General features: G+C 35.9%; 2 protein-coding genes across 2 annotated transcripts; both read right to left on the bottom strand.

The window, feature by feature from the left end:
- Positions 1 to 18: 18 nt before the first annotated feature.
- On the bottom strand, positions 19 to 5,529 carry e2f5 (E2F transcription factor 5). Its single transcript, XM_039675784.2, has 8 exons — positions 5,203 to 5,529; positions 4,270 to 4,379; positions 3,922 to 4,083; positions 3,293 to 3,401; positions 2,856 to 3,141; positions 2,142 to 2,276; positions 1,991 to 2,029; positions 19 to 1,316 (listed from the first exon to the last, which is right to left on the bottom strand). The coding sequence occupies exons 1-8, from the start codon at positions 5,341 to 5,343 to the stop codon at positions 1,207 to 1,209; spliced, it is 1,092 nt and encodes a 363-aa protein (XP_039531718.2). The 5' UTR covers positions 5,344 to 5,529; the 3' UTR covers positions 19 to 1,206.
- Positions 5,530 to 6,117: 588 nt separating this feature from the next.
- lrrcc1 (leucine rich repeat and coiled-coil centrosomal protein 1) lies at positions 6,118 to 17,555 on the bottom strand. The gene is made up of 20 exons (XM_039677690.2): positions 17,445 to 17,555; positions 16,744 to 16,833; positions 16,437 to 16,642; positions 16,210 to 16,275; positions 15,513 to 15,680; positions 14,817 to 14,986; positions 14,547 to 14,696; positions 14,203 to 14,396; positions 13,441 to 13,609; positions 13,200 to 13,348; positions 11,745 to 11,949; positions 11,230 to 11,369; positions 10,882 to 11,083; positions 9,388 to 9,573; positions 9,016 to 9,190; positions 8,776 to 8,939; positions 7,504 to 7,712; positions 6,854 to 6,991; positions 6,637 to 6,772; positions 6,118 to 6,432 (listed from the first exon to the last, which is right to left on the bottom strand). Exons 2-20 carry the CDS (start codon positions 16,785 to 16,787, stop codon positions 6,322 to 6,324), a joined length of 2,982 nt encoding a protein of 993 aa, XP_039533624.2. The 5' UTR covers positions 16,788 to 16,833; positions 17,445 to 17,555; the 3' UTR covers positions 6,118 to 6,321.
- Between the last annotated feature and the right edge of the window lie 13 nt (positions 17,556 to 17,568).

Here is a 17,568-nt window from a genome sequence, read left to right as displayed (position 1 = left end):
AATGCTTTATGCGTGTTATTGCAGTGTTATAAACAAATACGTTTATTTTCCATGACGAGATTCCAAACAAAACGAATGATCACTATACTTGAGCAAAAGCAAGTGTTTTTTTTATATATATATATATAGTTAGATATTTTACATATATAAAACTTTGGTTAAAAAAGTGCAACAGAACAAAAACATTGCTCTTGATTAGAAACCAGAGAAAATAAAGTTACTTACAATAATAGAAAAAAAACTGCATAAGGCCCAATCTTGTGAAATGTATAAACAGATTCTCCAAGGCAGTTTAACATCTTTATGTCCTCTAAACCAAGAACACTACAGTACAAATTATATTAATTCCCCTTTTAAATTAGGTAGGATTGCAATTTGCAATAGGATAACAATATAAAAAAAAGGTGAACAACATAGTAATATTCCAACATGACAGTTGACAATGACATAAAAAACTCCAGTACAAGTAAACTCCAATATAAATATGCACAGTTGAAAGTCAGTGTTTCTATCAATAGACTACAAAACTAACCAACATTCAAATAATTAGTGTTGTGATTAAATAGACAAATAATCAAGCCACTCAAATATCTTTGTGTGAGCTGTTAAATTATATTATACATTTTTATGTCACATTGTAGAGCTCCTGCTTACAATATGTGCTAAGAACAACAACAATAAGACAGGTTGGCACAGAAAGGGCAAAAACAAGGAACAAAAAGATGATCTTAAGGCACATGTTCCAACAACGTGTCATGTTTGGGTGGTTTTAATTTCTCAGATTACATTTAAACTGCCCTCCATTTACCTTTATGAATTACACCATCACTCATCAGGAACAATGAGTGAAGTCACAAAACTGAAAACAAACTAACGACTGTATAAAACAAAATCACAATAGACACACAAGTGTCTAAAGTTTAGGTGGGAGGAGTTTCTTTTCTTCCTCTTAAATATTAGTCATGGTTGAAGGCAGACAGGATAAAGCTGTTAAAGACTTGCAAACCTAAGCTGATGAAATGTAAATGAATGTGAAACTGAGTGCAAGCCAAGGTTCAAGGAGCAGGCGCTGAGGCAGGAATGCAGCCGTTGGCAGTGAGGTGGGGGTGTGGGGTGTGTGTGTGTGTGTGGGGGGGGGGGGGGACTCATTACCTTTGCTTTTGTCCTATGAAAGCAAGTGTCAATCGATGTGGCATGAATCATGCTTTAATAATTAAGAATCTGCACATCAAAAAGGTCGCAGACTCCCTCGTTGTCATCAAGGTTGAAATTGTAATCCACACCAGGGTTAGGTGAAAGTCTTAGCAAGGGGAAAACTACAGTGGTAAACATAAAAATAAAAAAAAAGTTATCACAGAGCAGATTGAGTTCATCCAATATGAATGTACAAAAAAAAAACGCATCAATAAAAGTACACAAATCAAAAAATCCTAAAGTTGTTGTTTTTAAATCTATCTTATGCCCACCAAGGCATTATAAACAGTAATTTTAAACAACTGTTTTCTATTTTAATACATTTTAAAATGTAATTTATTCCTGTGATGGCAAAGCTGAATTTCCTGCATCAATACTCTTCTTCAGTTTCACATGATCCTTCAGAAATCATTTGTATATGCTAATTTATTTCTTAAGTATTTCTTATTATCGATGTCAAAAAAGGTTGTGCATAACAGCGCTCTCATGACTGCATAACAGGGATTAATGCCGTAACACAAGCCAAAGGCAAAAGTGATAGAGAAAAACTGGCAGGCATAGGAGAAAGAAGCCTTGAGAAGAACCATCACTCAGCTGTTTTGTCAAGAGTCAGAACATATTAAAAAGATTTATATGCACTACTAGCTATATGATTAATTGATAAGGTCAGCAGTGAACTTGCTTCAAGCCAGAACAAATATAACCAAAGGAAGCTGTTCTGTGTGGCCACAAGGGGGCTGTGCAGAAGGCAAACACTGACACAAATAAATGGTTGGAAAATATTTTAAGAACTTACCATCTGAAGACATCAATTCATCAATGAGGTTAGAAACACCTGGAGGAAAAGGAAAAAAAAGACAAGAGTAAATTAAGAGATGCATCTCCTTGAAGTTCACTTAAAAATACAAAAATATATTTTGTCTGTTGGCATAATGCATCCATGTTACCTTCTCTCTCATCCCTCATTTCTTCCAGCATGGACTGCAGATCCTGACCACCCATGTCCCTCTGCTGTTCTTCAGGTCCACCTAGAGAGCCCTGCATCAGCAAACACTGACTGGCAGGAGACTCAGGGTGGCATTCTTTATAAAATAAATCAAATAAAAAGGGTAGAAAAGAGGTAGAAATTGTAACTGTTAAAATACTGTAGAAAAATTATCATAAACTCTACAATTCAAACGTTTTTTTTTAGTTTTTTTTTTAGAAATTAATTATGTTATTCAGTTTAAAGTGTTCTTTTGAACTTCCTACTCATCTGAGAATCCTGAAAATATATAGCAGTTTAAATTCAACATTGATAACATTTTTCTGGATCATCAAATCAGCATATTAGAATGATTTCTGAAGGATCATGACACTAAAGACTGATATAATACAAGAAATTACATTTTAAAATATATTGAATTAGAAATCTTTAAAATTGTAATATTTTTTGATCATTGAATGCAGCCTTAGCAAGCATGAGATTTCACCAAAAAAAAAAAAAAAACATTTTTAATGGAAATATACATTTATATTCACTAATATATATTCTCACATGTATTTAAAGGTGATGCATAAATTGTTCATTGTTAAATATATGTATTTGTTTCACAATCCAATGACTGGTGCTATAAATATCAATCATTTAGTAAGGAATAGGGCCAGTATGAAAGCAGTACCCATATGCATATCAGGGGACGTGGAGGACGGAGTGAGTTGGTGCTCTGCAGCGGGGCTTTTGAGCGGCCCGCGCTTCAGATCACAGAGCTCGGCTGAGGAGATGGGGAATCTCTGCAGCCCTGCTGGAGTACTAGGAGGAGTCGGCATGGCAGAAATGTCGTCTAGAGGTGGAACTGAGACAACAACAGGCTTGGAGCAGCTCGTCTCTCTGTTTATCAGCATCACTTGGATGGGAGCCGTGTGACTTCGCAAGTTCACCTGGTATTTCTTCTGACCATTGTGGCCCTGAGTCAACGAAAAAAGCATGGAGATTATAAACAGACAAAAAACACAAAAAAGAGCAAACTAACACCTATTTCGTATAAATGTACAAAACAAAAGTTTTATTAAACATTTTCAATAAAGATAAATTATGCTCAAGGTTGGTGTAACATACCATCTCCGGCACTGGGACCTCCAGTTGTGTCCCTGATGGTGCCATGACAGCTAGAAGAGTATCCCCACCAAACGCATCACATATGTCCTCATGTGTCACATAGCTGTACGTAAACAATTCTAAGGAACATATACCAATGGGGTAATGCATTGCATCGCCAATCGTTTTGTACATTTCAAAGAAAAAAAATTCTCTGACAGATTGTCTCTGAGAAAGGCAATATTTCTGATAGAACACAAAAGTTTTGAAAGCAAACATAAATTAATATTTAAAAAAAATCCTCCTATATTTTTTCCATAATCATGTCAATGTACGTTTTGAGATGGCTGGACTGTACATAAACCACGGCAAGTTTAATCCAAAGAGGAATAACTGGTGGGGTGAGGGTTATGAAACTCTACCATGAACCACAGTATACTAGAGACTGGAAAAACTGGACTAGGGCCACTCAAATACCCAACAAGGACCAGGAAGGATAGCATTCAACATGTAATTATGTCACTCCTCTGACAATAGCGTTTTCTGGGACTGTTAATTACCTGGGGAACCACCCAAAAATGGAATAATATCAGATGAGAATAAGAAAAAAAAAAAACTATTTCTGGCTCATACACTGACAGTAAGGATATCTGCAGCTGGAGGAGTCTTCATTCAGGTGCTTGATGCTTTGTTGCAGACACGCTTTCTGCATGTCCAGCTCTCTCTCTTGAATCTCTAGATCAGCAATATTTGCCTTGAGAACTTCCACCTGCTCGAGAACTTCCGGAGGCTGGCAGCCTGAACTCTCCCCTCTAAATTAGATAATAAAGAAACTGCATTAGAGAATTAAACAATGGAAGTATATCACACTGAGCATGCATCACGAGCAACACAAAATACAGTATAATCACATAAGGAAAGCAATTTAGATAAATATAGTCTCAGTAAAAATCAACATTTGGTAGCACATGGATAACTTTCTTAATCTTTGTACTCACTTCCACTGAATAGTGTTTTTGGTCTTTTTTTCAATGAGTCCAATACCTTCCAGAACATTGGTGATGTCGTAGATTCTCCTCTTCTGTTTGACTGCCAAACTGTCTGCAGCCTATGAAAATCACAATGTAATTATCAGAGACTGTCCAATCAGAAGACAGGAACTGGCTATTTAGGGGACCAATTGTAATTTATAGCTTGTAACAACACATAACAGTAGTTCGGGTTGTTGGGATATTACTGTAGCTCTCAACTGTTAGCAGAGGAGAACGAGTGCCATCTTGATAAATATAGAGCTGGTCAAACTGACCCCATCTGTTCTTGTATGATGGTTGATGGGAATATGATGGAAAGTAACAAAATGCATACACATTATATGCATATGAATACTACAGACTTTGGTCCATTACATTTTTAAAAGAAGAGACACAAAGTAGTGCTAAATGGATTTAGATTTTACCAATAAATCGTTTTTTATTTGTTTATTTTGAATAAAATCTTTTATTTAAATAATTATTTAAAAGCAACTCCCATTGGTTGAAATTTTTATAAGAGTTTAGGGCCCCCTTTTATACTATTTTAGCGGAAAGTAGCAGGTAAAAAAAAATAAATGATAATAAATAAAAATGGTCTCCAATGAGTTCACACAGTGCGTCTCTGCTGCCTCAAGCGACAGGTAACAAACACCTGCTGCAAGAATCCCACGGGTTTTCTGTTCAAAAGTCCCTCTCTGACACAATAACACGCCATTTCTGTTCGCTCTTTAACACTTTTAATTAACTACGAGCCAAACACTCATTAATTATACATGTAAGAGCCTCAAAACTCGGCGAAGGTCCACTCAGGTAAAGTTTCTTTGTGCAATTTAATTAACGTTACTTTAATTCATCCACTTCGTTCATTCATTCTGCCACTCGTAATTGTATTTAACCCACCACTTTGAGATCGAGCACTCCATCTTTGGCCTCTTGAAGCAGAGTAACGAACTTGACTGTGAGGAGACCCAAACTCTTCTCATGGCGACTGGACCCGTTCGGTGTCGTGTGAGGAAAACTCGCGCTGTTCGACTCAGCCATACCACCCAAACGCCCGGTGTAATTCAAAAACACCCTCTTTGTCCCGTTTAGAGGTATGGAGGTCGACCTCAGTTTAGCTGGTGGCTGTGAAGGGGAGCAACAATCATCTCTTGCACTTATTTACCTCAGGCTACACTTCTACTACTGATGGCTCGAGGGTTTTTAAATGAGAGGAAATGACGTTGGATTACTGTTACTATGACAACGTCTTCAGTTAGTTGAGCGAACCAGAGGTTCGTGCCAATAAAATGTTTTAAAATGTAGTTATTCTCCTCACACACACACACACACAAAAAAAATACGGAATAACACCGAGTTTATAATTTAATTAAAATTTAAACAGAAAAGTTAATAAAAAGGAGATGTTATATTAAAAGTGCATTTTATGATGCTGTATGTAGAAGGAAAAAACAGCTTTACAAAAAAGTTTATATATATATATATATATATATATATATACATACACACACACACACAAAAATAATATAATTAATGTTTTATGTAGTTATTCTCCTCACACACACACAAAAAAAAATAAATACGGAACGCCGAGTTTATAATTTAATTAAAATTTAAACAGAAAAGTTAATAAAAAGGAGATGTTATATTAAAAGTGCATTTTATGATGCTGTATGTTGAAGGAAAAACAGCTTTACAAAAAAAGTATATATATATATATATATATATATATATATATACACACACACACACAAAAATATATATATAATATAATTAATGTTTTATCATTAAAAGAAAACAAAATGCACAGTTACAGTCAGTTCACAGCCATTTAGTATTTATGTAATGTGAAACAAAGCCAAAAATAGTTAAACACAGTAGTCTGGACTCTCATAAGTACAATTATTTCAGGATGTGTTCATGTTTGCAGTCAAACTTAGGGGCATAAGTGACACACGTCTTCTTATATAAGACATAAGGCATCTTCAAGTATTTTGTCTTTTGGTTTGTAATGGTAGGTCAGAAGTCTTTCAGCACTTGTGTGAGGCGTCTCATTTTCTCCTCCATTACCCTTTTATTACTCTCAGTTTCCTCAAGCAGCTGGCGCATTTCCTCCTCCACCTGGAGCACCTGTGGTTACAGAAAGAGAAATTTGGACTAAAGGAAGAGTGCTGTTCAAGCATCAGTCATTCATTAGGAGATAAATAAAAACAACTCATTCTACATCTGTTCATTTTAGTCAAGCAGTCTGTCTGAACGTGACAGCACAGCACTAACACTATGCATTTAATGAATCAATACTGAAATGATAACTTGTTACAGTGGCAGTAATACCTTCTGATTGGCCTTTTCTATCTGTTTCTGTTTGTCATTCGCAAGATGAAGTAGTTCCGCCTGATGGGAAGCTTGTAGACTCTCCAGTTGTCTACGGAAGGCATCGTCCACAGAGTGAAGCTTCTCCACTGCCGCTCTAAAAAAAACATAAATCAGTTTTAAATGTATCAAATCTATACTACATTGGCCAAATTAGGACCTGCTGCCCATCTCATACATTTGTGCTTGTGATGCTTTTTCCCTTTCCTCCAACAGTGTTCTCTCTTTGGAATCAAAACCATCCTTCATTCGCTTCACCTGGCTCTCGAGCCTGTTCAACAGTTCCGCCTTTTCCTGCCATTTCTTACTTGAGGTCCTGCAAAAGTTTAATACATTAGTGTATTTTGCATAGCTGTTGAATTTAAAGAATTATATCTGTGATGGAGTGCAGCAGACACCAGCAGCCAGCCTTTAAAGGGATACTCCACTTTTTTTTTGGAAATAGGCTCATTTTACAACTCCCCCAGAGTTAAACAGTCGAGTTTTACCGTTTTCGAATCCATTCAGCCGATTTTCTGATTTTTAGAAGAATATCAGTAACCAGACAGTTTCTGGTCTCATTGAATTCCATAGTATATTTTTTTCCTACTATTGAAGTCAATGAGACCAGAAACTGTCTGGTTACTGATATTCTTCTAAATATCAGAAAATCGGCCTAATGGATTCAAAAATGGAAAAAATTGACTGTTTAACTCTGGGGGAGTTGTAAAATGAGCCTACTTCCAAAAAAAGTGGAGTATACCTTTAAAACAACAACATTTTAGTGCGCAGTAAGTGAGGGTTACAGCTTGGAATCATAACATATTGGTGATTATTATTATCCCGTACCTGTATGTCTCTTTAACCTCATCAAGCTCCACCTCTTTATCAAGGAGCTGCTGTTTCAGCTCCTCCTTCCTGAAACTGAGCTGCTCCACTCTGTCTCTGAGCTCCACTGCAGAGGCCATTTCCTCCTCCAGCTGCTGCTTCAGCTTTCGCTGGTCCTGCACACTCTCATCACGGAATCTACGGATCTGCTCATCTCGTTCCAGCAATGCCTAGAAGCAATATTGTAGAAAAAATGAGTTAGGTGATGAAAATATTAATGGTAATTAATGGCAATATCACACATTTTAGTATTTAATGCATTAAATTAACACAAAATTACACTACCGTTCAAAAGTTTGGGGTAAAATAATGTATATAGGCTGCCCCTGATTTTACAGAAAAGGCTTAAAGGGATAGTTCACCCAAAAATGAAAATTCTCTCATTAATTACCCTCTTGTCGTTCCAAACCCCTAACCCCATTCATCTTTGGAAAACAAATTAAGATCTTTTGATGAAATCTGAGCGATTTCTGTCCCTCCTTAGACAGCTATGCAACTGACACTATTTTAAAACTAATCCATCTTAATTAAGCAGTTTAGTCAATTTTTTCTGAAGAGACACGATCACTTTTATTTGCTTTTATTCACATATAAACATTTATCAACTCGCACATCAGTTGTGGTAAATGGAAGATAAAGCATGTTCGCTTGAAGTGCGAGAACCAAATTAAGTACATTCTTGTGTTACGAAGCAAGTGGTTTGTTCTTGCACGTCAAGCAGGTTTGTTTGAGTTTTCTTCTGTTTATGTTCGCTGATCAATATTTATATGAGAATAAAAGCCTAAATTCAATCTGTTCATCACATAATGCGATCGAGTTTCTTCAGAAAATTTAAACTGAACCGCTCCATTCATATGGAAAAAAAGATCTTCATTTGTGTTCAACAAAATAAAGAAACTCACACAGATTTGGAACAACATGATAGGAGTAAATGATGACAATTTTGGGTGAACTATCCCTTTAAGCCTAATCCTGACTAAAATGCATTATTGAGAATGTCTTACCACAGAACCAATTAAAGATGTATTGAAAAGCATTTTGAAAAGTTGAACTGTTTAACTTGAAATGTTATCTTATAAAAATGGCACTGATGGCATATTGGTGGATAATATGATTAATTAATTCATAAACACATCATGCAATTGTAATAATGAATTAATAACAAAATTATAATCAATTGACAGCCTTAATTTATATCTTAGATTATAGTTTTTTGAGTGAGTAGGACTTAACCTCTTTTAGTTTACGAATTGTCTCTGTCTGGTCATCAACAATCTTAGCTTTAATCCTGAGTGCATCATTGTTTCTCTCATTCTGCTTCTTCTGTGATTCCAATTCGTTAAACAAAACCTCAATTCTGGCCTCCAGTCGACCACGGTCCTGTGCTAAGGATGCACCTAAGCAACAGGACAAACACAAAACTTAGTTCAAATACAAAAGACTGCATCTGCATCCTGTACAAATGTACTGTACCTTGCTGTGCAAGTTCCTGGCCCCAGATCTTCCTCTCTGCCCGTAGTCCATCTATGACAGACTCTTGTGCAGTTAGCTGGGAGATCAGCTTTGATTTGTCTTTCTTCAGTAGCTCCACCTGTAGGTTAAGTTGTTTATCATCCTCTAACCTGGATTCCAATGACTGCACACGGGCCTAACATGCAAAACAGAGCATAATGTGATTTATGAGGCACTTTCTATGAAATGATTAAAATCACAACCATTCGATAATAAAAAAAACACCTGGCTACATTTCTAGACATGATAATGATGTCGATTTCCATTAAGAAAAACAAAATCAATTATATATATATATATATATATATTTAAAAAAAAAAAAATTGGTCTTACCTTGAATTCAATGGCAGCTTCTTTTTTGGCTTTGAGTATCTCAGTAATTCGTGTTTTCTGTTCTTTTACCATAGCTGTGAGTTCCTGCACCAGAGAGGCTGACTGCTTCTCTTTCTGCTGAGACTGGCTGAGGCTTGACTTCACTTCTAAGAGTTCTGCAGACACCTGATCAAACCCTTCCTTGACCTAGAGAACACACACACACACACACACACGTTGGGTTTCCATGTTTTAAGGGGACTTTCCATAGACATAATGATTTTTTTTTACTAAAAAAAAATGCATATTAAACTCTATCTATCCATTACAAAACTTTCTGCATTTTTACATTTTCAAAAAAAGCCGTTTTCCTCATGAGGCCCAAACATTTTAGTTTCTATTACATATGCTTTACCAGGAACACACACTCAAAATACTTAACTAAACTAAAACTACTTAACTGAAATACTGTAAAATCTAAACCATTTAATATATATATGAAGAGTTCAGATGCAAAAGCCTCTAAGTGCCATTTGAAATTTTCTTCTAAAATGATCATTTTTATCAAGCCTGTATATTTAAGTTCAGTAATTTCACTTAAATGGCAATGAAGATTACCTATTAATTGTCATTTAAGTGAAATTACTGAACTTAAATATACAAGCTTGATAAAAATGGTCATTTTAGAAGAAAATTTCAAATGGCATTTAGAGCCTTTTGCATCTGAACTCTTCATATATATATATATATATATATATATATATATATATATATACTGTATATATATTGTTTATCTAGTATCATGTAAGCAGAATCAGTATTAATAGATAATAATAATAATATTAATTATAATAATAATAGACAAAGAGAGAAAAATGTGTTATAATTGAAGGTAGATTATATCTGGTTTGGGCTTGTCGTATATGTATGTGTATGTGCATGTATATATATTTTTTTTCTTTTTCTTTAAGTTTTCTGTTGTTTGTCATTTTATGTTGGTGAGGTCATCTAATTTGTGAATTTTGTTTATAGGAATGGGGTAGGAGCTTATAAGATTTTTTTCTTCATCCTACTCCTGTTCTTTTCTTTGTCATGGAATGTACTTTGTGTTGGTTTGATTTGTTAAATTGTTTTTGTGGTATTTCGTGTTGCATTACCATGAAAAGAGAGAATAGAAAATAAATGAAATGAAATATATATATATATATATATATATATATATATATATATATATATATATATGACAAATGCAGCAACATTACTAAAAATTAAACAAAAATGTAAATCCATCTATCTATTCTCCAAAACCGCTTGTCCTCTGTAGGGTCACAAGAAACATGAAAATGAAAACTGAAAATGTACAAATGAAAGCTAATTCTAAATACAATACATTTACATGTTCACCCCATGACTTCAAATTTAGAATCAATTTCAAAATAAAATGTAAAATCACAAAATATATTTATATATTTTATTCTAATGAGACTAAAAATTTTACCTCACATTTAGATTTACCTCTGAGAAACGCTTTGACTCAATGGTAAGAGCAATACGAAATTCATCCTCTAGAGCAGCATACTGTCTTCTAGAATCAGTGATCTTCTGTTCCAAATCAGCCTGTTTCTGGGCAAATCTCTGCTCTGTCGCTGCCACCTCTTTCTCTACAGCCTCCTTAAACTCAGTCCCACCAGGAAGCAGTCGGGTTGCAAGCTCTTTCCTGTCCCACAAAGTTAAACAGTCAAACAGGTGCAAGATGAAACAGTTGAAATTTCCTGTTTGGTAAACGAAACAATTTTCATACAGTCACTCTTACAACGACTAAGAAAATGATAATGGACATGATTCCATGTGGTGCTTGTTTACCTGTGCATCTCCTCTCTGGAGGCCAAAAGTTCATGCAAATGCTGCAGCTTCTCTTTGTGCTGTCGTGCTGATGCGCGGAGTATTTCAACTTCCCTTTTTAAGGCGGATGCTTTATTCCCTAACTCCTGAGTCCTCTTCATCTGAAATAATATAGCAGTCTTTTTCTGCGCAAGTGGTACTTCAAGCAGCTTTCCAATGGTAGCCATTCAAACACATGCAAAAGGTCATGTGAAAAATGTTTCTCTCAATTCAAAGGATTCAAAATGTCAAAAAGAAATTGGAAAATGTTTTTTTTACATTTTACAAAAATTGCTCTTTACATTTCAGAGTCATTCTAGTAAGTAGGAACAGTTCTTGTTAGGTCAATGAAGACTGGATTCGTGGTTCAGACATGAACCAAGTCAACTCTTAAACCTTGTAGATCATACACTAAATTGGAGCACTCAGTTTATGCTATGAAACTCTCTCAACTACTGAATTTGGGACACATCCATGGGCTGCAAATGATACTCTACCTCTTCTGCACGCTGTTGTTCCTGAAGAGCCTCTGCTTGGGTCATGCTGTCCTTCAGACTGTGCAGCGCCCTCTTGTGTTGATCTTCCCTGTTGCGCAGCTGCTCCAGCTGTTGTAACGTTGACCTGTACCTCTCCTCCAACTCCTGCAAACGAGTCTGCAATCCTGCCCGATCAGAGCGCTCTTTTAACAACAACTCCTTCAGCCTTAAGGACAAAAACAGATCTCATTTCTCACAAAATATTTTGAATAATCATTATGTTTCACCGTGCATTCATGTACACCACCATTCATACATTTGCGGTTGGTAAGATTTTTTGTTTTGTTTTTGAAAGAAGTCTCTTATGCTCACTGAGGATTTTATTTGATGTATGTTTTGTAATTTAATTTACATTGCCCGGCCCAAAAAAAAAAAGAATTTAAATAGACTAATGCTTAAGTATGACCTTGCTAAATAAAAGTATTCATTATATTAATACCAATTTTTAATATTGACATTACTAATTTTGAACAGTGTATCAAAGTGTATCAAATGATGTATCAAAGTCTATCAAATTTGTATTAAATTAATTAAATGGGTTCATTGACAAAGTTTATTAATAGGACATTACAGAGATGACTGAAAGTGATCTGGAAAAAATCAATTTCAACCGGATTCAAACACACATCTGCATCAACATGTCGCCATTACCCACTAGGCCACAGCTCCGACACACTGCACTATAGCCATAAGTGAATTACACATTAAAACTTCTGTTTGATGACATTTAAAATAGGACACTGTCATATTCACTGTTATTTACACACACTCAGCAGATTAAGAGTTAACAAAACAGATACTGGACAGTGAAGTGAGAATCATTAGGAGCAGAAAGCTGCGAGGCTGGTAATTAGGGTTGATTGATGATCTGCAGCAGACATGTGCCTGTCACCATGACTTTAATCTCCATTATAATTACGATTTATCACCAGGGGGAGCGCGTGGGCTATAATATTGGAGCACAATATCAGGGCCATCATCATGCCACAGAAACTGCTTTGCAGGTGGGATGGCAGAGCTTCATACATCAGGGCCTGCAGTGGTGTCTCTGGAAACTTTTAATAAAATTTAATTATACTCAAGTGTATTCAGATCCAACATTTCAGCTGGAGCTGACACCAATTAGGTGCAATACATCAAGCCAAACAATCTCTGCAAACACTTGGACGGCTGGAGATTGTTAAGATGTCCTTGATGGGAGAGAATGTTTATATGAGTGAGATAATAAGTGTTGCAGCTAATTGTGTTCATCGGTAAAATAAAAAAATTCATAAATGAAAATAACTTTGACTGTCCGCAGTAAAACTCTTAATTGGGCTGCTCAATTTGCATTCACATTTCACTCACATTCAAAGGCATAAACATGAAGAGACATAGTGAAACTATCCATTTTAACAGAGAACTGTTCGTCCTCACCTGTCTGTGGTGTGTAAGGCCAAACTCTGCAGGTCCTTTTCCTCGCTGGCTTGAGTCTGCAGGTTCTTGACCTGTTCGGTAAGTCTCTTTGCAGCCTGCTCTGCCTTCCAGCGCCGCTCCCGCTCCTGGTCTCGCTCTTCCACTATTGCCTGCATGCAAAAACACAAGCACTCTTTTTCTACAATAGCTTTATAAATAAAATAAAAAAATATGCTGGACCTGAGCAGTGCAGTTTGCATACCCTGTAGGTTTCCTCTTGAGGTTGAGTTGAGCTTTTGCTAGGACTTGCTTTGATGCTTTTGTTTTTTACAGACTCTATGGTTTCAACAGACCCAGAGCTCTGGACTGATGTCCTCCTACGGGCACCAACGGCCAGTTTGGTCGACTTCTGCTTCTGTGTATTTGTCACACTGCAATGGAAACAAAATCCATTTCGGACTAGTGAGAGTTAGTAGGTTATTAAATTACATTAAATATAAAACTATATAAGTATAAATAATTTAAATGAACATAAGGATGCATTGTTGTATGAATTCAAATATTAGTGCTGTAACTCATCAATAGTAGTTCTCTCTAGTTCTGTGCTAACTGAAATTTAGGTTTTGATGAAGCTAAATGAACTTTGTGACAGTGTAATCATTCTTGTGCACAAGCAATTTTAAGTGGGAGGAGCAAAGGCAATTTATAAACTGCCCTGATTACTGGACTACTGCAAAGCCTTTGTTAGATGCACCATCCAGTCCTTTTGTATTGGGTAAAGAATGCAGCAAGTAAATATTTTGAACAACCTCTCAAAACACAATTTAAGGCCTGTGCTGAAGTAAACATTACAGTATTAATCAAATCCAGTAAACTGTGATAAGTGTTTGTGCAACTGAAGTCTAAATTCTCAAAAAACACTTGAAATTCAGTTTGAGACCAAGTGCACATATACACTGTATATAAAATTGTGTGTTTGTGTGTGTGTATGTGTGTGTATGTGTGCGTGCGTAAGTTATTTCACCTTTCAGATTGTTTGGTGTCCTTAGACAGTTTTTTCCCTGCAGAGCCTCTGGGATGAGACAGGATTCTGAAATGCCGTTGGTTCTCTTTTCCACTGTCACATTCGCTCTCTGATGTCTGATCTGTGTCTCTTTTAGCTTTATGTACCACAGAAGGTACAGAACTGTTGGTGTTAAAGCCAGCCCCTGTAGGGATCTAGGTACAAATGTAGAATTTGTACTTTTTGCAACATTTTGATATGTTACATTTTCATTCATAAAAATAGATTGCTAAATCTTTTTTTTTTAAATACTGATAAGTAATACTGATAACTGAAATGTAATAATCAATGTTTACACAATGTACCTTCTGGATTAGATGGGAAACCTGCTGCTCTAGTTTTTTAATTCGCTGATCATTTTCTTGATTTTCTGCAGTTGGTTTTCCCCCTCGTTTCCGAAACTGGGTCAGGACTTCATCAATCCGTGGAGTAGTGAGAGGAGCATCTGACTTTGCCTTCATAATACAGAAACACTCTGAACATAAGCATGTGTCTCACTACCACCCCAGATAAATATATAAGTTAGGGTTAGCTAATTAAAAAGCTAATCAAAAAGTATGGTAAAACTAGTTTACCAGTTCTCCCTTAACACTAGTGTCTGATGAAATTAGAAACTCAAGAAAGTCCTCAAGACCAGGAACATCCATGGGACTGTCCTCTGCTAAAGGAGCTGTGTTTCCAAGGCGATCTACTCCATCTAGTGTGGTGACCTGATGCAGAGATTGAAGAACCATTTCCCTGTAGCCTAAAACATAGGAAGAACATACCAGTGATACAAGGGGCCAGATTTACTAAACAGGGCAAATCAATATAAGAGCGCAATTCCAAAAAAGCATTGATGAGAGTGTAAAATTCTGCGTGTACTCTTACGACACGCAAATAAAAGAACACAGACGCAGCTGGATCATTTCAATAATGACATTGGCCTGCTTTTTTTTTTTGACGGTAAACAATGGCACAAATACTATAAACTCACAAGTGCAATCCTTAGTAAATCCATTTGCATGATTCATTTAAACAATCTCCTCACGTAAATTTTGTGTCTGAAAGGGAAACTTCTACAAATGCATATGCAATAAGGTCAGTTGCAAAAATACACTGTCTCGACTTCAGTAAAAACGGGCAGTCATTTTTTTCAACACCAAAAGAGGGTTTGCGCTTTCACAAGCTGTTAGTAAATCTTTTTTCTTTTCTTTTTCTTTCCTTTTTCACTATTTCAGACCTTTCACCACATTTCATTACATGTCAAGAGGAGGAATTTTCCAACAAACCTGGCAGCGAGCAGATTGGATTCTGTGCACCGTCCTTGTTAAGAGTAACATCTTTCAGATTCTGCAGTCCCACCATGCACTGCAGCAGGTGGTTCATACTCTCCAAACGATTACTGTGGAGCTGCAGGTACTTTAGTTTGTATTCCGCTCCATGGAGATACAAAAGACCTAAAAGCACAGAGCAGAGAATGACTACACAGTTGTCTAATTGTGATCTACACTACTGTTGTTAAAAATTTAGGATCAGTAAAAATTTTCTTATTAAGGTACTTTTATTCAGCAGGGATGCATTAAGTTGAAGTTCAAAAGTGACTTTAACATCGGTAAAAAAAAGATCAAACCAATTCTGAAAGAAAATCATAAACAAATGCTTCATGGTTTTCACAAAAATATTAAGCAAAACAACTGTTTTCAACATTATTAGTATAAAACATTTAAATGAGCACAAATGCAACATATTAGAATGATTTTTGAAGGAGCATGTAAAGGCTGTTGAAAATAAAGCTCTGCCATCACAAGAATAAATGACTCGGTAAAATAATAAAAACATTTTAAAAATCTTACCAACCCCAAACTTCTGTATGGCAGTGTGCATTTCTTAACTTAAATGTCAAATTATTCAGAGAGCTATGTAATAAAAATGTAATTAAAACTACTCAAGAATTAACATATTTGATGGAAATGCAATCTAACCTACCAGTTAGGTCATTTATTTGATTGTAGGCCAAATTCAGTCTTGTGAGATTTGTTAGTCCATTAAGTCCTGAAATATAGACAGATATAGATATATAAAGATAAATATAGACCTGTATAGACAAATCAGACACAATTTCATTTAACCATTTTTTTTTACAACAACAAAATTATACTGCAATGCTAAAAAACATTCGTAATATTTTCTGCCTCAAAAAGTGTGAGCTTTACCTTCTACTTTAGAAATTAAGTTGCAGGACAGGTTTAGGGTGCGCAGAGAGGACAGGGAAGATAATCCTTCTATACGACAGATGTGATTGGATGACAGGTCTAGATGTCTTATGTACCAAGCTGTCATCAAACCCTCAATCTTAGTGAGGCGATTGCAGTGAAGATTCAAGGATGAAATGCTGGGGTTCAGATGGACCTCTAGTAGACTAAAAATAAATATCTTCAGTGAACTCACCATCAAACACTACTGTACTTAAAATACAATCCAGTATAGTCTGAATATGAAGTAGAATGAGTTAAAACTCACCTTGAAATATCCTTATCAATTAGACAGAGCTCTCCAACAGCCATAACGAAGCTGCAGACTGACTGAGAACAAGCTTCTGTCTATATCAACCTGTCAAAAATAATTCAATAAACCCAGAACCGAATAAACCCACAATAACTGCGGTGTCACATGACCGAATAGGTCACAACAGAATCGATGACAGACGGTGACGGAGCACATTAACAACAACCTAGCGTGTTATTGTTTCATGTTTATGTACAATGGGGCAACAAAAACGAGTGTCCCTTCATCGAAATAAATGTTAAATTGAGTCATTGATTCAGATCACGAGAATTAAGACAAAGAACTGCGGTAATTTAATGTTTCCCAAGTTTTAGACTACTATGGCCGTCCGACAGTTCAGCACTTGACAACACAACACATAATGTAAACAAAGCCCAGCCTGCTCGTTTACAGACCTGATTGTGCTGATAACAGACATATTATCCTATTAAAAGGCATGTAGAGTTGCCAGGGGCGTATAAAAGTCCAAAATTGTTTGGTACAGCTTTAATCCAGCATTCATTTCAAATGGAAAGTGCTGTGACGTTAGTTAAGTTAGTTCTAACGTCAGTTCTTCTTCTACTAGCTCGGTTTATTTTTGTTAATTAACAAAACAATAAATTCGTCTCCATGCTATAATTAATATGAATATAAGGCAACGTATTACTATCACCTACCCGGCTTGTGGAAAACTTTAACTGCATGGGTAAGATTCAAAGCTTTTACCGCTGTAAAAATTAAAAGTCCCGCTTAGTCTTAATTCCCACTTCCGGCATTGTACGTAGTCACTTCCTATTGGCG

The sequence above is a fragment of the Pimephales promelas genome, chromosome 5 (assembly GCF_988280905.1).
Source record: "Pimephales promelas chromosome 5, fPimPro1.hap1.1, whole genome shotgun sequence".
Lineage (NCBI taxonomy): Eukaryota > Metazoa > Chordata > Actinopteri > Cypriniformes > Leuciscidae > Pimephales > Pimephales promelas.
Note: the sequence above shows the minus strand (reverse complement) of the source record. Positions and strands in the feature narration are given on the sequence as shown.

What these genes read in the sequence shown, in the direction of transcription:
- lrrcc1 (XM_039677690.2), bottom strand. Translation starts at nt 16,787, where the DNA reads ATGGCTGTTGGAGAGCTCTGTCTAATTGATAAGGATATTTCAAG. An exon ending in TCCAATCTGCTCGCTGCCAG is followed by an intron (nt 14,987 to 15,512) that starts GTTTGTTGGAAA and finishes CCTATGTTTTAG; the next exon opens with GCTACAGGGAAATGGTTCTT. An exon ending in TAGAAAAGGCCAATCAGAAG is followed by an intron (nt 6,433 to 6,636) that starts GTATTACTGCCA and finishes CTGTAACCACAG; the next exon opens with GTGCTCCAGGTGGAGGAGGA.
- e2f5 (XM_039675784.2), bottom strand. Translation starts at nt 5,343, where the DNA reads ATGGCTGAGTCGAACAGCGCGAGTTTTCCTCACACGACACCGAACGGG. An exon ending in GAAGACTCCTCCAGCTGCAG is followed by an intron (nt 3,402 to 3,921) that starts ATATCCTTACTG and finishes AGAATTGTTTAC; the next exon opens with GTACAGCTATGTGACACATG. An exon ending in GTCCCCTGATATGCATATGG is followed by an intron (nt 2,277 to 2,855) that starts GTACTGCTTTCA and finishes TATTTTATAAAG; the next exon opens with AATGCCACCCTGAGTCTCCT.